The 20017-nt window shown below is 39.8% G+C and overlaps 1 protein-coding gene across 2 annotated transcripts in view; it reads left to right on the top strand.

Annotated features, from left to right (window-relative positions):
* Positions 1–20017, top strand: part of rrp8 (ribosomal RNA processing 8) — a 59552-nt gene that overhangs the window by 19819 nt on the left and 19716 nt on the right. For both annotated transcript variants that reach the window (XM_028799893.2, XM_028799894.2), the window contains one exon: positions 16560–16743. In XM_028799893.2, coding sequence (XP_028655726.1) covers positions 16560–16743 — 184 coding nt within the window. The remainder of the gene's footprint in view (positions 1–16559; positions 16744–20017) is intronic.

The raw sequence follows: 20017 nt of genomic DNA, 5'->3' as shown, positions 1-20017 counted from the left end.
CCTGACCCGGAGGTGTTTCTGTTCCATTACCCACAAGTCCTTATTCCTTCCGGGTCAGGGTAAACAGTCCTTATCTTCAACCCGGGTGCACGTCTTTTCTTCCTGTCATGGGATTATGACGCACTTCCGGGTTATAGGGAATATAAGAGTCCAAGAGCCTCCCAACAGCGACTCCCTGTGGTCCCCAAGGTATCCAGCAGGGCTGTGCATAGAAACTACATAGTCCATGAGGCCCTGCTGGAATTCGGGGCCCGTCCATGCTGTCAGGAGAGCTCCTCCTGGCGGCCTGGGGGTGAGGGCCGGAAACTTTCGCCAGCCATCCATCACAAGGGCTATTATCATTATACAGTGATCCCTCGCTATATCGCGCTTCGCCTTTCGCGGCTTCACTCCATCGCGGATTTTATATGTAAGCATATTTAAATATATATCGCGGATTTTTCGCTGCTTCGCGGGTTTCTGCGGACAATAGGTCTTTTAATTTCTGGTACATGCTTCCTCAGTTGGTTTGCCCAGTTGATTTCATACAAGGGACGCTATTGGCAGATGGCTGAAAAGCTATCCAGCTTACTTTCTCTCTCTCTCTCTCTCTCTTGCGCTGACGTAGGGGGGGTGTGAGCAGGGGGGCTGTGTGCAGCTGCTTCCTGAAGGACAGGCTGCACGGAGCTTCGCATACTTAAAAGCTCAAAGGGCACGTATTGATTTTTTTTATCTGTCTCTCGCTATCTCTCTCTCTCTCTCTCTCTCTCTCTCTCTCTCTCTCTCTCTCTCTCTCTCTCTCCTTCCTGCTCCTGACAGAGGGGGTGTGAGCTGCCGCCTTCAACAGCTTTGTACCGGCGGTGCTTCGCATACTTAAAAGCCGTATTGATTTTTTTTTTGACTGCTTGCTTTGCACTCCTTTGAAAAGGAAGATATGTTTGCATTCTTTTAATTGTGAGACAGAACTGTCATCTCTGTCTTGTCATGGAGCACAGTTTAAACTTTTGAAAAAGAGACAAATGTTTGTTTGCAGTGTTTGAATAACGTTCCTGTCTCTCTACAACCTCCTGTGTTTCTGCGCAAATCTGTGACCCAAGCATGACATTCTAAAAATAACCATATAAACATATGGTTTCTACTTCGCGGATTTTCCTACTTCGCGGGTGGCTCTGGAACGCAACCCCCGCGATGGAGGAGGGATTACTGTATAGCTGTTGCTATTATAATAGCATCAGGGCTATCAGTCTCTTCAGACTGAGACTAAAATGGTTGTAAATGCGACCAAATATAGGCATTGGTGATTATCATTTCTACTTAGTTCACCAGTTGTGAATGAAATCATTGAAACTTCAAACTAATTATATTGTAACAGATGCAAAAGGCCTTTTTTAAATCGTTGACTGGATGTGCCATTAACATGTGTTAGTACAGGCTCTTCCTTGGATATCAGTAAGCCAAATAAAGGTTGGTTTATACACTTCACCATGTCTGTGCTGGGTGCATGGAACTTAAGCGAAAAGATGTCAGACTTGGAGATGTGAACACAAAAATATTTAAGTACACTGTGCAGTATTCTAAATGGTAAATTTCAATGAGAGGCTGGTTCCGCTTATGCCAGAATAATGAACGAAGGGCTGAATATTACACAACCAGTCATTACAACAAAATGCAGGAGTACAAAGCATTTAAAATTGATCTGCCCATCATATATGTTCCCTGTTATAAAGATATCTGTGTCACACTGAATTCAGTTGTCCCTTCTGTTTTGGCACAGGCACACTAAAGTGTGATTGTCATGGATCTCCTCGTGTTCACAATTCTTTACATGCTGTTTCTGTTTTGATTTAATGCATGCTTCATGCAAAATGCCAGCTTGTCTGTCAGTAAACATGTATAAGCAGCTGCCTGCCTGCTGTTTCCTCTTGCACAGCGATGTCATGGTGTATTGCACATTATTGTCGTTTTACTGGGGTACTCTGTGATTGACAGTAAACTTGGTTGAAATGGAATTGATAAATACCACTTTATTTGTTACTTCAGTCATTTTGGCATGCATACAGACAGTATGTTCTGTTACCAATAAATTCCTCAACTGGAACTATGTTCAGCTGGAGCTTTGTGAACAAAAACTAACAAAAAAAATTAACAATCCATCCATTTTCCAACCCGCTGAATCCAAACAGGGTCACGGGGGTCTGCTGGAGCCAATCCCAGCCAACACAGGGCACAAGGCAGGGAACCAATCCCAGGCAGGGTGCCAACCCACCACAGAAAATTAATAATAATAATTGTAATTAATAATTCATTACATGACACCCAGTAATTCTGTACAAAGACATTTTAAAGACAAATCGTTAAAATAAATGTATTAATCCACTTTCGTGCCACACGTAGTGCCTTACTCTTAAACATTTCCTCTGGTAGTGGTTTTTTTTCCTGGGGTGAGAACAATGAGCAAAAAAAAGAAAAAACATTTCCTTGGGAAAGGCTTTCTTGTGGAACTCAGATTTCACCTGTGTCATATGGTTGATTAAAACAATGTGAATGACATAGTTTAAGTTCTATCAAAAAAAAGCCCCTTGCCTCTCATGACCACCCGTTTAAATTGGGGGAGGATCTCATATTCACAGCAGGCATCATTATCCTATAAAACCCTTTTTCCTGTATATTGTATGCAGTTGATCATGGCTGATTAAAACTGATCAAACTGTGAACATTGTGTAGATGAAATGCTGCATAGTGCCTTTAATAACTGTATAGCTAAAACTGTTCAAAATGTCTCTATTATATAAAAAAAAAATTTTGGAAGGAGATGATACGTGATCTTCTTGGAAGACAATTTGACATCCCGCAAGAGAAGGCAGTGAGATAAAAGGACAGCTGCTGTACAGGCTTTTAAATGATCAATGCGACAAGCAGAACACTCAGCTCAGCAGCAGAAAGACAGCAGCTGATCAGACTGCATTTCCTCAGCATGCGTTCAGTCCACACATATTTCCATACTAGATAGATCAAGGCCCAGGTTAACAACGGCCACCACCAGTACTGTTAGCCAACAGGGTGCTGGCAGAAATTGGACTACTGTTGGCCAAAGAAGGAGAAGAAGAGGCGGGAGACACGTCCGGAGGAAAGAGGAGAGGAGGAAGTAAAGAGAGTGGAACTGAGGGTAGGAACTTTAAATGTTGGCAGTATGACTGGTAAGGGGAGAGAGTTAGCCAATATGATGGAGAGAAGGAAGGTCGATATATTGTGCATTCAAGAGACTAAATGGAAGGGGAGTAAGGCCAGGTGGATCAGTGGTGGATTCAACTTGTTATATCATGGTGTGGATGGGAGGAGAAATGGGGTAGGAGTTATTCTGAAGGAACAGTATGTCAAGAGTGTTTTGGAAGTGAAAAGAGTGTCAGACAGAGTAATGATTATGAAGCTGGAATTTGGAGGTGTGATGATGAATGTTGTTACTGCATATGCCCCACGTGTGCGATGGATGAGAAGATTATTTCTGGAGTGAGTTGGATGAAGTGATGGACAGTGTACCCAAGGGACAGAAAGTAGTGATTAGAGCAGATTTCAATGGACATGTTGGTGAAGGGAACAGAGGAGATGAGGAGGTTATGGGCAGGTATGGTGTCAAGGAGAGGAATGAAGAAGGTAAGATGATAGTGGATTTTGCCAAAAGGATGAGCAGGGCTGTGGTGAATACGTATTTTAAGGAGAAGGAGGAACATAGGGTGACGTACAAGAATGGAGGAAGATGCTCACAGGTAGATTATATCATATGCAGAAGAGTCAATCTGAAGGAGATTAAAGACTGCAAAGTGGTGGCAGGGGAAAGTATAGTTAGACAGCATAGGATGGTGGTCTGTAGAATGACATTGGAGATTAAGAAGAGGAGGAGAGAGAGGGCAGAGCCAAGGATCAAATGGTGGAAGTTGAAAAAGGAAGACTGCAAGCTTGAGTTTAGGGAGGAGGTAAGACAGGCATTGGCTGGCAATGAAGAGTTACCAGACAGCTGGGCAGCTACAGCAGAAGCAGTCAGGGTTGACAGCAAGAAGGGTGCTTGGTGTGACATCTGGACAGAGGAAAAGGAAACCTGGTGGTGGATGGGGAAGTACAGGAGAGTATACAGAGGAAGAGGATGGCGAAGAAGAAGTGGGATAGTCAGAGAGATGCAGAAAGTAGTCAAGAGTACAAGGAGATGAGGTGCAAGGTGAAGAGAGAGGTGGTGAAGACTAAAGAAAAGGCATATGATGAGTTTTCTGAGAGGTTGGACACTAAGGAGGGAGAAAAGAACCTGTACTGATTGGCTTGACAGAGGGCCAGGCTGGGAAAGATGTGCAGCAGGTTAGGGTCATAAAGGATAAAGATGCAAGCATACTCACAAGCGAGGAGTGTGTGTTGAAAAAATGGAAAGAGTTCTTTGAGAGGCTGATGAATGAAGAGAATGAGAGAGACAGAGAAGGTTGGATGATGTGGAGATAGTGAATCAGGAAGTGCAGTTGATTAGCAAGGAGGAAGTAAGAACAGTTATGAAGAGGATAAAGAATGGAAAGGCCGTTGTTCCAGATGACATACCTGTGGAAGCATGTAAGGTGTTTAGGAGAGAAGGCAGTGGATTTGGCGGGGGGGGGGGGGGGGGTGTTGGAGAATAAGGGGGATGGGCAGAGCTATAGTAACTACAGGGGGGTAACATTGATGAGCCACAGAATGAAGTTATGGGAAAGAGTACTGGAAGCTAGGTTAAGAAGGGAGGTGATAATTAGTAAGCAGCAGTATGGTTTCATGCCAAGAAAGAGCACAACAGATGCAATGTTTCTTGTGAGGGTGTTGATGGAGAAGTATAGAGAAGGCCAGAAGGAGTTGCATTGTGTTTTTGTGGACCTGGAGAGATATGACAGGGTGCCTTGAGAGGAGTTGTATGAGGAAGTGGGGAGTGGCAGAGAAGTATGTAAGAGTTGTATAGGATATGTACAAGGGAAATGTGACCATGGTGTGGTTTGCGGTAATAGTGACGGATGCATTCAGCATGGAGGTGGAATTACATCAGGGATCAGCTCTGAGCCCTTTCTTATGTGCAATGGTGATGGACAGGTTGACAGATGAGACTAGACAGGAGTCCCCATGGACTATGATGTTTGCTGATGACATTGTGATTTGTAGCGAGACTAGGGAGTAGGTTGAGGAGACACTGGAGAGGTAGAGATACGCTGTAAAGAGGAGAGGGAATGAAGATCAGTAGGAACAAGACAGAATACGTGTGTAAATGAGAGGGAGGTCAGTGAAATGGGGTGAGGATGCAAGCAGTAGAGTTGGCAAAGGTGGATGAGTTTAAATACTAAGGATCAACAGTACAGAGTAACAGGGATTGTGTTAGAGAGGTGAAAAAGAGTGCAGGCAGGGTGGCATGGGTGGAAAAAAGTGTCAGGAGTAAATTGTGACAGACGGTTATCAGCAAGAGTGAAAGGAAAGATCTACAGGACAGTAGTGAGACTAGCTATGTTATATGGGCTGGAGACCGTGCTGGAGGTGGCAGAGTTAAAGATGCTAAGATTTGCATTGGGTGTGACGAGGATGGACAGGATTAGAAATGAGTACATTAGAGGGTCGGCTCAGGTTGAACAGTTGGGAGACAGAGAGGTGAGATTGCGTTGGTTTGGACATGTGCAGAGGAGAGATGCTGGGTATATTGGGAAAAAATTGTTAAAGATAGATCTGCCAGGCAAGAGGAAAAGAGGAAGTCCTAAGAGAAGGTTTATGGATGTGGTGAGAGAGGACATGCAGGTGTTGGGTGTAACAGAGCAAGATGTAGAGGACAGGAAGATACTGTATGGAAAAAAGATGATCCGCTGTGGCAACCCCTAACAGGAGCAGCCAGAAGAAGAAGAAGGAGGAAGCCTTTGTCACTACTGTATTGTGCCCTTTTTGTTCTATCAACTGGAAAGGACACTTATTGTCCAGCTGGAGCAGAGCTGTACAAATGTGTGCCCCCTTTCTGATGCTTACAAAATGAACACTGGACAGCTAAAAGTCTTCAAAATGTATTCTAAAAGGTGTTTGGGGATTTGCACACATTTCCACCTCCAGAGCAGAGCTATAGAATTGTGTGCCCCCTGTCTAACCCTCAAACTGTAGCTGCTGTTGACAGTTGTGTTCTCACAATCAAGAGGGTATCAGACAGACCATTAAGGAATGGAAAGTTTCAGAAGTTTCTACCGCACACTGGACTAGAATCACTTGCTTAGAAGAAAATAATGTGGTGCCGCAGGGTAACACACTGCTCTCAGACAGACTAAGTACTAAAAAGCAGGGAGAGTCAGTGAGTAGTATCAATACAGGCATTACCTTTCAGGATATTCCAATTCAGAGACACAATTCTCACCAACTTTAGAAACCTTCAGTTGCATGTTGAGAAAACAGTGGAGGTTACAGTCAAAGAAATGGAAAGCCAGTATTAAGTAATAAGGGTAATACACAGCAAGGAATCTAATATATGTCTGAGGTCTTTTGTTGCTTCTCAATCTTCTTTCATGATTCATGGCTAGATGATTTAACCACTTTTGGAGAAAATAAGATTGACACTTTAACTGGTATTAAGAAGTCTTGTTGAAGAATGCATGTGGTGTCAAAGCTGTACAAATGGAATGGAGGTTGCTAAAAATTCTGATTAAAGGCCAATTCTCTGACAAATCTTAGAACAGTTTGCGGGAAGTCTTGCTGACAAAAGAGCTTTATTAAATAGATTTCCACAATATTTTACATCTTGCTGAGATCATGCTCCTTCTGCCTACTTCAGCAGTTCAGTGTGAATGTGTTTTTTCAGTATAGAACAGAATAAAATCAAAAGTGTGAAGCTCGCTCAATGTTTCAACCTTAGAGGATTTAGTCACTATCAGCACAGAAGACCCATCACTTGAGCAGTTTCCTAAGCTATGTGTCAAACGCTGACTCACTTCAAGCAAGAGTAAAAGAAGGGCAAATTACACTGGATGGCCCTCTGATACTGACATTCTGATGGTCAATGACGCAGACTCAGCCTGAGTAAAATACGTAGTTCTTAATGACTGTACATAGTTCGAAAGTTAACCAAATCATCAAGACAGAAATAAAAGCACAAAGGATGGGATGCATTACACAGGAGAAGAAGAAGGGTTAGGCACTCATACGTGGAGGTTAGAAAGGTAAGATATTGAAAGATTAAAATTTTACACATTTGATTATTTGGCATGTAAATCAAAGCTATTGGCTCCTAATTTGTTTCTTTTAGGAGCCATTGACTCCTTGAGGTGAATTTTTGTCATGGAATTTGAAACTTGATAATACATACTTTATTATAATTTTGACTGGGGGAGGTAGAGTTCCATGTATCATCTATCATTTTATAAATAAATATGAGGGTAAATAAAAAAAGGCATTTTGAAAATTACGAGGTAATGGCAATGGATAGAAACCAACGCAATACAGTAGACCCCCACGAAGTCGCGGTTCAAGGTTCGCGGACTCAGTCATTCGCGGATTTTTCCTTAAAACCTAACTATTAATTGTTAGCGGAAAGCGCAAATGTCCTCCGCGGTTTTTTATGGCTTTTTTCGTGGCAATAATGTGCTGTAGAGAGAACAGGAAGCAACCACTGAGGGAAACGCGGGTTGGGATAGTGAAAGTAGCCAATCCGAGAGCATTATTCATTTCTCCTTGCTGCTGATTGACTGCTGCCCTGTGACGTGTCTCTAGGTGAATGGGTTTAAAACCGCTGAGGGAAACGCGGTTTGGGATGGTGAAAGTAGCCAATACGAGAGCATTATTCATTTCTCCTTGCTGCTGATTGACTGCTGCTCTGTGACGTGTCTCCAGCTGAATGTCCTCGTGTTTTCCACTTGGTTATTGTATTGGTTTTGTTATTCTTAAATTAACAAGATGACACCGAAACGCCATGCACCTTCTAAGGCTTCTGGCACTGAGCCTAAGCGCCAGAAAAAGTTTAAAACACTCCTGGAAAAACTACTGGATTTGCTCTGGGAACTAAAAAGTTATGCTGCAGTAGCACGCCACTATGGCATTAATGAAAGCACCGCACGCTACATAAAGAAGAACGAAGCAGCGATCTGGAGTACTGTATCTGTAAGTTTCTATGATAGTGCCAAAAAGGTAACAACCGTAAGAAATAAAAATATTGTCAGGATAGAATCTGCCTTGGCATTGTGGATCACCGACTGCAGGAAGAAGAACATCCCCTTGGATGGTAACATAATCCGTGAGAAAGCACAGAAATTGTACCAGCAGTTCGCTACAGGAGACAATGTAGCAACTTCCCATCACAATGTTCCTGAAACCTATAAACCTATGTTTGTAGTTCAAAGTCTTTATTGTCATTAGCTGCAAAAAATTTTTTCCCATGGAAACTAACATGTTTACAGTGTTCCTCATGTTAACTAAAACGTAAATCTATTAACCAAAACTAAACTAAAGAAATGTCTGAAGATGAGAAAACATAAATAAAACTGGTTTTTGTAATTTACATTTTCATGCACATTTGAAGGTATAGTCATTAAAACTATATGGTTATAATTATAGCTTAGAAAAGAACACTGATTTGTGAGTATATGAAGGTACCCCTCAATGCAGCTGGTGTATTCTGGGTATTTCATTGGACATTTTCATCTATCGGTCAGTTTTCCCATCTAGAGCGAATACCAAAGCCTCATCTCTTTTCAGTTACTTGTTCTGGGTATTTCATTGAAGAAAACATGAGTGCTCTGCTGATTGTTAGTTCAGCTTTACCAAACATCAAATAGAACCTGCTGAAAACATACTACCTGGTCCTTTAGTGGGTTAGTCAAGCTCAAGTGGCCACACCTGGCATCAGGTTCAGTTAGTATTTAGCCTGGGAAAAAGAGTGTTATTATCTTTGTACTGCCGAAGGAGGTAGGAAGTTCAGCAACCAGCACAAATGAGCTGCACTTCCAGTTTATGAAAACACAAGGCTGTAAATACTTGCTCACTAGCTCTGCTATTTTAAAAAAAAAAAAAAAAAAGAAAAAGTTTTGAAATCTGATTTTTGTTGTCCTATATTTTTATTATATACAGTATTTAATCCAGATGAATTGAGAGAATAAAAAAGATCCCTGAATTTCTTTCTGTGTCAATCGGGGCACTGTAGCTATTTTTGTAAAAAATATTGCCTATTTACTGGCAGTATCCCTGGTTAATTAGCCAACATTTGAGATACAACATTAAACATATATGTTTGGTTTTAATCCAGTTATTTAGTACTGGTGTTTTAATGTGGAAAGAGCAATGTTGTACAGCTAGTGTTCCTGTCACACAGAGTAATGGCTTTGGGTTTAATTGCTGGCCAGTGTGTATGTGGACTGAGTATGAGAACCTGCAGAAGATTTTCTGTTTTAGTACTGTATATTAGAATCATTATTAGCCAGTCTTAATTGCCAAAATATTTTATTCCAACACGAGTTAAACAATATCTGCCCAATTTAGGCTCACAGGGAGTTAAATAGCTTTCATATCTTGCTTATTAAGTGAATGATCTGAGTTGTTATAACCTATGTTCATTATTTGACCCAGAAATGTTTGTAGAAATGCACTTTGTATTTACAGAAAAACTTTACATTTTTGTCATTACTGTTTTTACCAAAGTTTAAGTAGTGACTTCAACAGTATTTCAAAAAAATAAGAACTTTCTGAAAGAATACACTTTAAACGTTTGGAAATTAAATAACCATTTGCTTAAACTTATTGCAGGTTAAAGTGACAAATGACAGAGCATGCAGTGCACTTGATTCTTGCATCTCATGATTGTACTGGAAGTCGTAATATGTCACATTATTGTAAGAAAATTGAGTTTGTCACAGAGAGTACAGTTGTATGTATTAGGTTGAAAGGCGCAACATGAATCATGTCCAGTTTGACAACTCTAGAAAACTTGTGTTTTAGACTTGCAATTAGTTAAATAAAACTAATAAATTGTAGCAAAAACTAAAAGAGAACTGGTGAAAATCAAAAAACAAAACAAAAAGTAAAACTTCATAATATTGTGTATCCCTTTTTGTTAGACTCATGAACTTTATTTTCACTTATTTTATTTGCCAAATCAAGTTTGCCTGTTAGCATTATTATTCCTTACAATGAATTGAAAAATACTTATTGTTAGTCCACCAGGGGTCTAGATATTAAAAGTACAGTGACATAGTGCACTAGACACTAATCATTAAACAAAGCAGTGGCAATATCCATGTGAATGAAAGTTACCAGTAGGGTCTTCTCACTTCTTCAAGTTTGTTGACTTTTGAAAAAATTAGTTACACACATTCCTTCAAGCAGCGAGTATAAGTACAAAACCCAACTTTAAATTGAAAGCATCACTTCAGGCAGTATTCCACAACATAATATTACATTATACAGAAACTAAACAAGAAAAATCCATATGTGCCATCCTACAATCATATAACTGTTAGGGTTTGATTAATTGGCGATAATTTATTCTACAGATGTAATTTTCTTTGTTAGCAATGTTCTTTTTTTAAATTTCTTTCAAGAAAGTAACTTAGGTAATTTTATCTGCTTGATCGATTTTGAAGCTATTTCTTTGTATACAATCTAGAAAAAACATCAGAGAATAATATAAATATACTGTGCATATATGTGTGTGTGTATATATATAAATATATATATATATATATATACACATACAGTATATATAATCTCTCTATATATAAAAAGAAATCCAAACCCCAAAGTATAAGAAAAAAATTACTCCCAAGCCAAACCATAGCAAAAATGCATTATTCTGTATCTCTAAAAGCTCAAGAAAAAATGTGAGTCTTTTACAGTCAGAATTTAAATGTAGAAACCATGGAAGTTCTAATGAACATGGGTAACTCCTTCCAGAGTTTTGGAACAGCCACTGAAAAAGCTCAGTAGAAAGAATAGAAAACGTGGCACTGATAAAAGATTCAGAAGATGATCACAGGAGGAAGATTGTTGGATGAGGGGATCTGAATTATACAGAGGAGTCAGATATTTATTGCTTTAAAAGCAAAGGGAGCACTTTACAATATTCTCGACCTAACAGGCAGCCAATGAAGAGATTCCAAGATAGGAGTAATATGTTACCTCTTTTGTGAACCTGTTAACAACATGGCAGCTACATTTTGAAAAAAGCTGAAGAAGAGCTAGGGAGGCCCAGCTGACCAAGGTAGAGAAAATTACATTAATCCATCATTTTGGAGACAGAAGCATGGATAAAGGTTTGATTTTTAGCTATGTTTCTGAGTTGATAGAAACTGCACTTGTCTACTGTATTTATCTGTCTGTTGAAGCAGGGAGAAGAATCCATAAATCACCCCTAGGTTTATTATATGTGTTTCAATATTGGGGACAAATGGTCAAGGTTATTTGTAAGGCTACTGATGGGAATAGGAGGGCCTAACTGAAGAAGGTTATTAGCCATCCAGCATTAGACCCGAGCGTTACTCAGGCTGCAAAAACCGTGCTAAAAGCATTAGTGCCGAGGGTCTTTCGGGGAACTGTACAGATGCATCTTGCGTAAGCATTAGAACTGGGAGTCGTTTGGGCTGTGAAAGTGCTGTCAGCATAAGTCCCGAACATTACTCAGGGAAACGTTAGACGGGTGATCAGTAACCCTCTTCGTAATAATGACATCTCGTAAGAAACATTTTTCAGCAGCCCAGGTGTTTCACATTCTTGCTTAGAGATACAAGTAAGGATGTTGAGGAGCTTCTAATCAGCAGTGATGAGGAAGTGAATCTGTCCTTGGGTGGTGAAACTGAAACGGACAGTGAGCCGAAAGTGATTCTGATGAATCCAAAATTGACCCTCAAGTCTGGCTGTCTGTTGACCCTGCTACAAATAAACCAGCACCACCTCTTTTTGATTTTGTGGGGCAGCCAGGAATAAAAGTGGGCGTTGATAGCCAAGATCCACTCACCTGAATTTATTCCTGGATTATAATGTGATCGACAGAATTGTTGTTGAGACAAATGGTTACGCTGAATAGTGTTGGGCAAATAACCATACACCTTAGCAGTTTTCCCATTCAAACAGATGGGAACCAGTTACTGCTAATAATATCAGGGCGTTTTTAGGCTTATTGATATTGCATGAATTTATAGTGAAACCTGAGCAGCGATGGTATTGGTCCAAGAAAAACATTTTGGCAACACCGTTCTTTGGAGAAATTATGTTTGAGTGTAGGTTTTTCACTAATTATGAAATATCTGCACTTTACCAACAATGAAGACTTTGATAAGAATACCCATCCAGTACCCACACTAGCCCATTGTAGCAAAATGTTGGAGCTTTTACAATTTGAACTGTGAAGTCCGCATCAATGAAAGTCAGACTGTCATGGATACAGTACATCTCGTCAAAATGATCAAGATCTGGCATACTGTAAAGTTTTATGAGATTTGTGTATCTAAAACAGGATACATCTGGATTTCGGTTCTGTACACAGGGAAAGGGACAATGTTTGATCTGAGATGCAATCAGTATTGAGTTGCTGTGTCATTGGTGCTGACTTTGATAGATACTCGGCAGGATCAAGGTTATTTTGTAACCATGGGACAATTTTATACTTCGCCGAAGCTATTTGACATCTTGCTGCAAAGAAAGACTGACGCATATGGAACAGTGCGTCTGAACCGTCATGGCATGCCTGAAGTCTTTGGCAGAGCTAAATTATAGCGAGGTGCGTTAGTATCTTGGCAAAAGCTAAAAAATGGAAGGATAAGAATGATGTTTCTCTTCTTAACACTGTACATAATGAAGCTACAGTCACTATACAAGCAAAAGGCAACAAGCAGGTTACGAAGCCTTGTGCTGTGGTCGACTACAATAACATGATGGCCGGCATAGATGATGCGGATCGAGAGTTGACTTTTTATCTCGTTGGAAGCATCAAAAGATATTACAAAAATATATTTTGTTATCTGGTGGAACATTGCATTTGGAATGCATTCGTCTTAGACAAGCTAGAAGCTGGCAAAACTGTATCTCATGCAAACTTTACATGCCAGTTCATAGAACAAATCATTGCCGCACATCCACCGTCCACACTACTGCTAAAGATACGTGGTTGACCCACCACATTGCAGATCAGTCCAGAGTATCTTATTGGTAGAAATTTTTCAATTATATACCTCTGACAGAAAAAAACAGAATCTAACTCTTACCTATGCAGTGTGCTGTTCTAAAACTCATAAATCCGGAAAGGAAATCCAATAAGAAATACCCTATTATTGTCCCGACTGTGACACTGGATTGTGTCTTTCACCATGCATTGAGATTTACCACAAAGGACTCGTTTTGAGATTATATACTGGTTTGGCATCATCATTAGTAGTAGTATTATTATTACTGTTATTATTTATGTTATTGTTCATTTCAAATTATTTTTATTCATCATTTTTATTATTTGACTCGTTATACTTTTGAGAATTAATACAAATGTAATTCTTCATGCCCAAAAAAAAGCAATGCTTTTTACGTTTTTTGGAATAAAATGCAACCCTAAGGAGGTTAAAATCTCTAGCCATTATAATTTTAGGAGCACTCATGTTGGAAATTTATACAAGTATGTTTTGGATAAAATCTCTATCATCCACATTATATTTATCAATATTACTTTAGAATTGAATAAATTAACCATTACCATGTCATAGCACCCTTCAGTATCAGATACTATGTCTAATGCTACAAATGAGATTTCTTTACGTATTAAAATTTCCTCATTTCTGGTTTTCTTTATATAGCTAGAGCGAAAACGTTGGCTGGTCCTATCTCTTTGCTGTCAAAACTGGTCCTTCATTATTAACTGAGCCTCCTGTAACAATACTGTGTTAGCCTTTAGACATGTGAGTGTGGGGAAAATAACTTTTTTGTCTTTAATTCATGACTGAGGCCTTTGACATTCCAGCATAAAAGTTACATGTTTGGTCAGACTGATACTGTTTCTGAGTGTTTGAGGACACTTTGTAATCTAATGCAGTTCGTTTTGCAGCAGTTAAAAGAGATATCTGGGAAAGTAAAAGTTTGGCAGTTTTTGAATATAAGCTCTTCTTTGTGTCAGAGAATGAACATCAAATTTTCTTTTTCCCATAGTTAACCAAATCTTGGCTTTGAGGCATTTGATCCAGGATTTAAAGTCCTCTATTTTGGAAAATAATTCAACTACAATTTATGTGTATTCCCTTTATATCTGTATGCCCTTTATCTATGCCAAGTGTGGTAATAAGTACCTTTTTCTCTGGACAACATATCTTCATCTAAGTATTTTTCATGCACAGAATGCAGGGTTACGTATCCAGGGGGAGTTTATGCTTGTGACCTGCAGGGTGTGTTGGAAGGGCTTGATGCTGAAGACCTGGCCCTGCCTAGTTCAGATATGTCACTCGAAAGTGGCAAATTTTCATTTCTGCCTGCCTGCCTCCCCCCTTTTTTTGCTCTCACCTTTGCTGTCGGCCTGAATGAATGCTGTATTGTGAGGTCCTAGCTGATACATTCCTTTACCGGTCTTCTCAGGCTCAGTTTATGGTAGGCCATATTGTGAAACTGAACTTGAGACTGGAATAGACTTTGGATTTTCAGCTGCTTTTACCTTGTCTTTAAGGTCTTTCTGTCCCCTTGGGTTCTTTCTCATGTTTTTAATACAAGATACTCCTCCTGGGTTAATGAAATACAGGATATCTCAAAAATAAAAAGGGGGTAAAATAAACACCACTGCCAGCAGAGCGATGTTCATCTCCTACAATAGACGAGATCAACTCATTAATTTTTTTAACCCTGTCTTGTAACAGTCACTGTTTATTCCTAACTGACAAAAATAATGACAATACTAAACAAATCCAGTTAGTGTAATCCCTCCTCGATCTCGGGGGTTGCGTTCCAGAACCCCCCCGCGAAATGTGAAAATCCACGAAGTAGAAACCGTATGTTTATATGGTTATTTTTATATTGTCATGCTTGGGTCACAGATTTGCACAGAAGCACAGGAGGTTGTAGAGAGACAGGAACTTTATTCAAACACTGCAAACAAACATTTGTCTCTTTTTCAAAAGTTTAAACTGTGCTCCATGACAAGACAGAGATGACAGTTCCATCTCACAATTAAAAGAATACAAACATATCTTCCTCTTCAAAGGAGTGCGCGTCAGGAGCAGAGAATGTCAGAGAGAGAGGAAGAAAAGCAAACAATCAAAAATCAATAGGGCTGTTTGGCTTTTAAGTATGCGAAGCACCATCGGACAAAGCAGCTGCAAGAAAGGGAGCAATGTGAAGGTAGTCTTTCAGCATTTTTTAGAGGAGCGTCCGTATCCTCTAGGCCAGTATGCGAACAGCCCCTCTGCTCACACCCCCTCCGTCAGGAGCAGAGAATGTCAGAGAGAGAGAGACAGAGAAAAACAAACAATCAAAAATCAATATGTGCCATTCGAGCTTTTAAGTATGCGAAGCACTGTGCAGGAAGCATGTCGCTTGACAAAACAGCTGCACGGAAGGAAGCAATGTGAAGATCATCTTTCAGCATTTTTAGACGAGCGTCCGTATCGTCTAGGGGTGCGAACAGCCCCCCTGCTCACACCCACTCCGTCAGGAGCAGAGAATGTTAGAGCAAGAAAGAGACAGAGAGAAAAGCAAACAGTCAAAAATCAAAACGTGCTGTTTGATCTTTTAAGTATGCGAAACACTGTGCAGGAAGCATATCGCTTGACGAAGCAGCCACATGTAAGCCCAGCAAGGAAGGGAGCAATGTGAAGGTAATCTTTCAGCGTTTTTTGAGGAATGGCCGTATCCTCTGGGGGTGCGAACAGCCCCCGTTCTCACAATATATTTGAGGAGTTTTATTTAATACGTAATATGCGCTCTGGTTGGGTAGCTTCTCAGCCATCTGCCAATAGCGTCCCTTGTATGAAATCAACTGGGCAAACCAACTGAAGAAGCATGTACCAGAAATTAAAAGACCCATTGTCCACAGAAATCCGCGAACCAGCAAAAAATCCGCGATATATATTTAAATATGCTTACATATAAAATCCGCAATAGAGTGAAGCCGCGAAAGTCGAAGCGCGATATAGTGAGGGATTACTGTATTCTATTTATTTTTGGTTAAACTGCATAGTATATATTACTTTACTGCTCTTTATTTACTGTTTCTTTCTCCAGGTTTTCTTCCTTAGCTTAAAATCATAACTGACTTGTATTTTAAACAGATTCTGCTCATACAGATGTACAAGAGTACGTATTTTGTTGATCCCATTTTCACACTAAACTTGAAGTTTAATATTTAATATTTAGTAGCTTTATAATTTTTGCTCCTTTTCCATTTAGACACATACAGTAAGTAATTCCTTCAGTCTTAGATATTGTATGTTGCATGTTGTATGTTTATGACCAGGTTTTATTATGAGGATGTAGAAATAGTATATTTCTGTTGCAAAATTAACATTGCAGCCAATGTACTTCATTAAAATTATTATGTATGTTTTAGATTTTTTTTATTAACATTCAAACTGAAATGACTTTGTTTAAACACAGATATTTCTTTTTACTAGATGCAGAAACAAGAATTGGCAAGGAAGAAAAAATTATCCACTGTAGCTGACCAAGCCTCATTTGACAGTGACCTTCAGACTGCTAAGGAAACTTGGAAGGCAGAGAAAAGAAAGAAGAGCAGTGTTTCTGTCTGTCCAAAGAAAATGACCACTAATTGTAAAAAGACATTGATCAGAAATGCAAGTAAGTGACACTGATAAATTGTTGTATTTGAACTAGATAACCTTTATAGTTGTTATAATTTCCTTTTTTAATGTTTGTTTATAACCAATATTTGTTTATTTTTAACCAATTATATCAAGCATGAAGTCATGACTGAATAATGCTTGTATATATTCATAATAACTAAATTGTCTAGTCTTCACAACTGTTGGAAAAGGTTTTTGTATTGCTGTGTTATGTTTCATCGATAAGATGGACAGAAATACCACTCATGTAGTGAAAGAAAATTTTCCCCTCAAAAGTTTTTCATTAAGTATGGACAGAATTGTCAAATACTGCAGGAGGGTTGGTGCCTAGGTATAATATTTTAAAGATTGATATTGTCAATAGTGTTGTCAAAAGTATTGAGATATTGATAGGTATCAATTTTACCATTTTGAAATTACTTCAACGCTCATTTTCCATTGTATTAATTCTACAGCATACATTACAAATAAGTTTATGGTTCACTCTAGCTTTTGACAGTTCATCCTAGTAGGTCAAATGGCTTTTTTGGAGTTGCAGCCCTGTTTCCACCTACTCACAGGTGTTAATAAGATGGAAACTTTGGTGTTATTGGAGTCCTCACCAGCAGGCTTAATTGAAACAGATCGCAGCCAGAGTGGCATCTGGAAATACTTTGGCTTAATGGCAAATGTTGGTGGAAAAGAGCAAGATTTGCTACCGCACAATACCAAATAAAGGGACGATCACAACCAATTTACTAAAACACTTGAAGGAGCGAAACAAGTCAGTACAGGTATCTTATTTCTAAATTATCTAAACAATGTAGGAATTTTGATTAATAATCAGTGGGCCACTCAGGAGGATGCCATATTAATGTGGGATCAATCCAGTGATTCAGCAAGGCTCCTAATTTATTTACCTTTTGTAGGAGGCACAATCGTTTTAAGATTGCAGGCCAAGGGGAGGGACATGGGACGTTAGGAGTAGGAAGCCGGGGGGGGGGGGTGGGACTGATCACACAGATGAGAGGTGAAGACACAATGACACCTTTGCCCGTGTGATGCTTGGACATAACTCTTACACAAGACCCACCTATAATGTTGCCCGAGTAATGCTCGGGACTTGCGCTGACGCCACTTTTACAGTCCCGAGTGATTCTCGGCTCTGATGCTTACACAAGACACATCTGTACAGTTGCTCAAATGACAATTGGGACTAATGCTTTTAGCACGGTTTTTGCAGCCGTTGCTTGGGTCCATTTTGCGCCTCAAGATGGCTACAGAGGGGCCTCTGGATAGATGTCAGTTCACCTCTAATTTATACCTTTTATTTTCACAAGTCCAGGCAGATCCTGGTACAAGTCGGAGTTCATTCACATAGTTTGGAATGCCAGTCGGGGAAGGTGCAGCTGGATGCCGGCATCCCTGTTAAATCTTCTTTCTGAACAGGTCTGGTATGCCATGAAAGCCTACACATTCTGCTAGTACCCACTTTATACTACAATAATTATCCATCCATCCATTTTCCAACCCGCTGAATCCGAACACAGGGTCACGGGGTCTGCTGGAGCCAATCCCAGCCAACACAGGGCGCAAGGCAGGAACCAATTCCAGGCAGGGCACCAACACACCGCAAGACACACACACACCAAGCACACACTAGGGCCAATTTAGAATCGCCAATCCACCTAACCTGCATGTCTTTGGACTGTGGGAGGAAACTGGAGCACCCAAAGGAAACCCACGCAGACACGGGGATAACATGCAAACTCCACGCAGGGATGACCCGGGAAGCAAACCCGGGTCTCCTTATTGCGAGGCAGCAGCGCTACCACTGCACCATCATGCCATCCTACAATAATTATAAACCTGTAAATTTACTGGTGAGTTTGACATAGGGATATGACTAGGGAATGTCATGATACCAGAATTTTTGTATGCAATAGAATGGAATTTTAACATATTCAATACCTTTAAATACCATGGCATAAATAGAAATCCCATTCAACTGCTTTTTAAGTACTTGCATTATTTAAGTGGAAAGTATTGTGCCTTTTTCTGTATTAAAATATAAAATATACTAGGGGGCTCCGCCCCCTGCTCGCTTCGCTCGCCAACCCCTGGTGTTGGGAATGAGAGAGAGCGTGATGTATGAATGAGATATAGAATAGTGTGAAGGTGTAGATGATGCAAATAGAAAGCAAACAATAAAGTGTGTGGCACAGTGTAAAGGTTTATTGGAAAATTTCTTTGCACACGCCGTTTAAGTGTAAAAGGTAATTCCAGGTCAGAACTTGTAAGGTCAATGAAGATGGTTATTGTCGTGATCAGAGTCAAGTTTGTCAGAGCTTAGAAAGAGTTGTGTCTCTCCAGGAAGTAATGCAATGACTTGGGTATTTATGTTTTCCACATTAATATTTTTTGGACATAATATAGTGCGTTGTGTTAAAAGGGGCATTTGGTCTAATGAGATTGCTGTTCCAAATCTGTCTGTAACTAAGTCGGTGCAGATAAAGGCTTGAGGAATTGTAATAATATCTGGGAGAAGTCTATCTGTATTGGTGAGTGTACCATCTCCCAGTTGTAATAACCAATTGTTATGATCTGGATGTGGACATCGCATGTTTTGTACTAACTGTATCTTTTGAAAGCAATGCCAATTGTCTGCGTATTTTAAGGTGCACTGAACAATAGCTGAGCGCATGGAATGTGGAAGAATAGCTAAGCACTGTCTAAAATCTCCTCCTAATAAAAGTACCTTTCATCCAAATCGAATATTATTATTCATAAACGTTTGTAGAAGTTTATGAATGGTGTTGAGTAAGTGAGTGGATGCCATTGTACATTCATCAATAATTAACAGTTTTGCAAGACGGATGTCATGTGCAGTGCCACTGTTAATGTTCATAGTGGATATCGATTTGTAGGATCTAATGCAGTTCATAAAGATTTCACTTTCAGGTACATCGTTAGTTAGAAGCTTCTGTAGATATTCAGGATATGAATGTAAAGGAGGCAGTCTAATTTGACCATTTTGATAACAACGTGTAAATTCATTACTTGTATTGCCAGTTGTTTCTTCAGGGAAGTTAAGTGAATGACAATGATTGCAAATGACATTCATTAATCCCAATGAATTTTCCTGAATAATGGACTCATTATTGAACGCGTTGCCAGCCACCTTTATTTATTTTGTTCCTTCGCTGCCGTTTCTGTATGTCTGAGGCAGGAGGTGTTTCGTTTTGAATCCGTGCCTGTTTCGATGCAGCACTTTGAGACGCGCGCTGTAT

The sequence above is a fragment of the Erpetoichthys calabaricus genome, chromosome 4 (genome assembly GCF_900747795.2).
Source record: "Erpetoichthys calabaricus chromosome 4, fErpCal1.3, whole genome shotgun sequence".
In the NCBI taxonomy this organism is placed as follows: Eukaryota; Metazoa; Chordata; class Cladistia; order Polypteriformes; family Polypteridae; genus Erpetoichthys; species Erpetoichthys calabaricus.
This window is presented reverse-complemented; position numbering and strand designations above follow the sequence as displayed.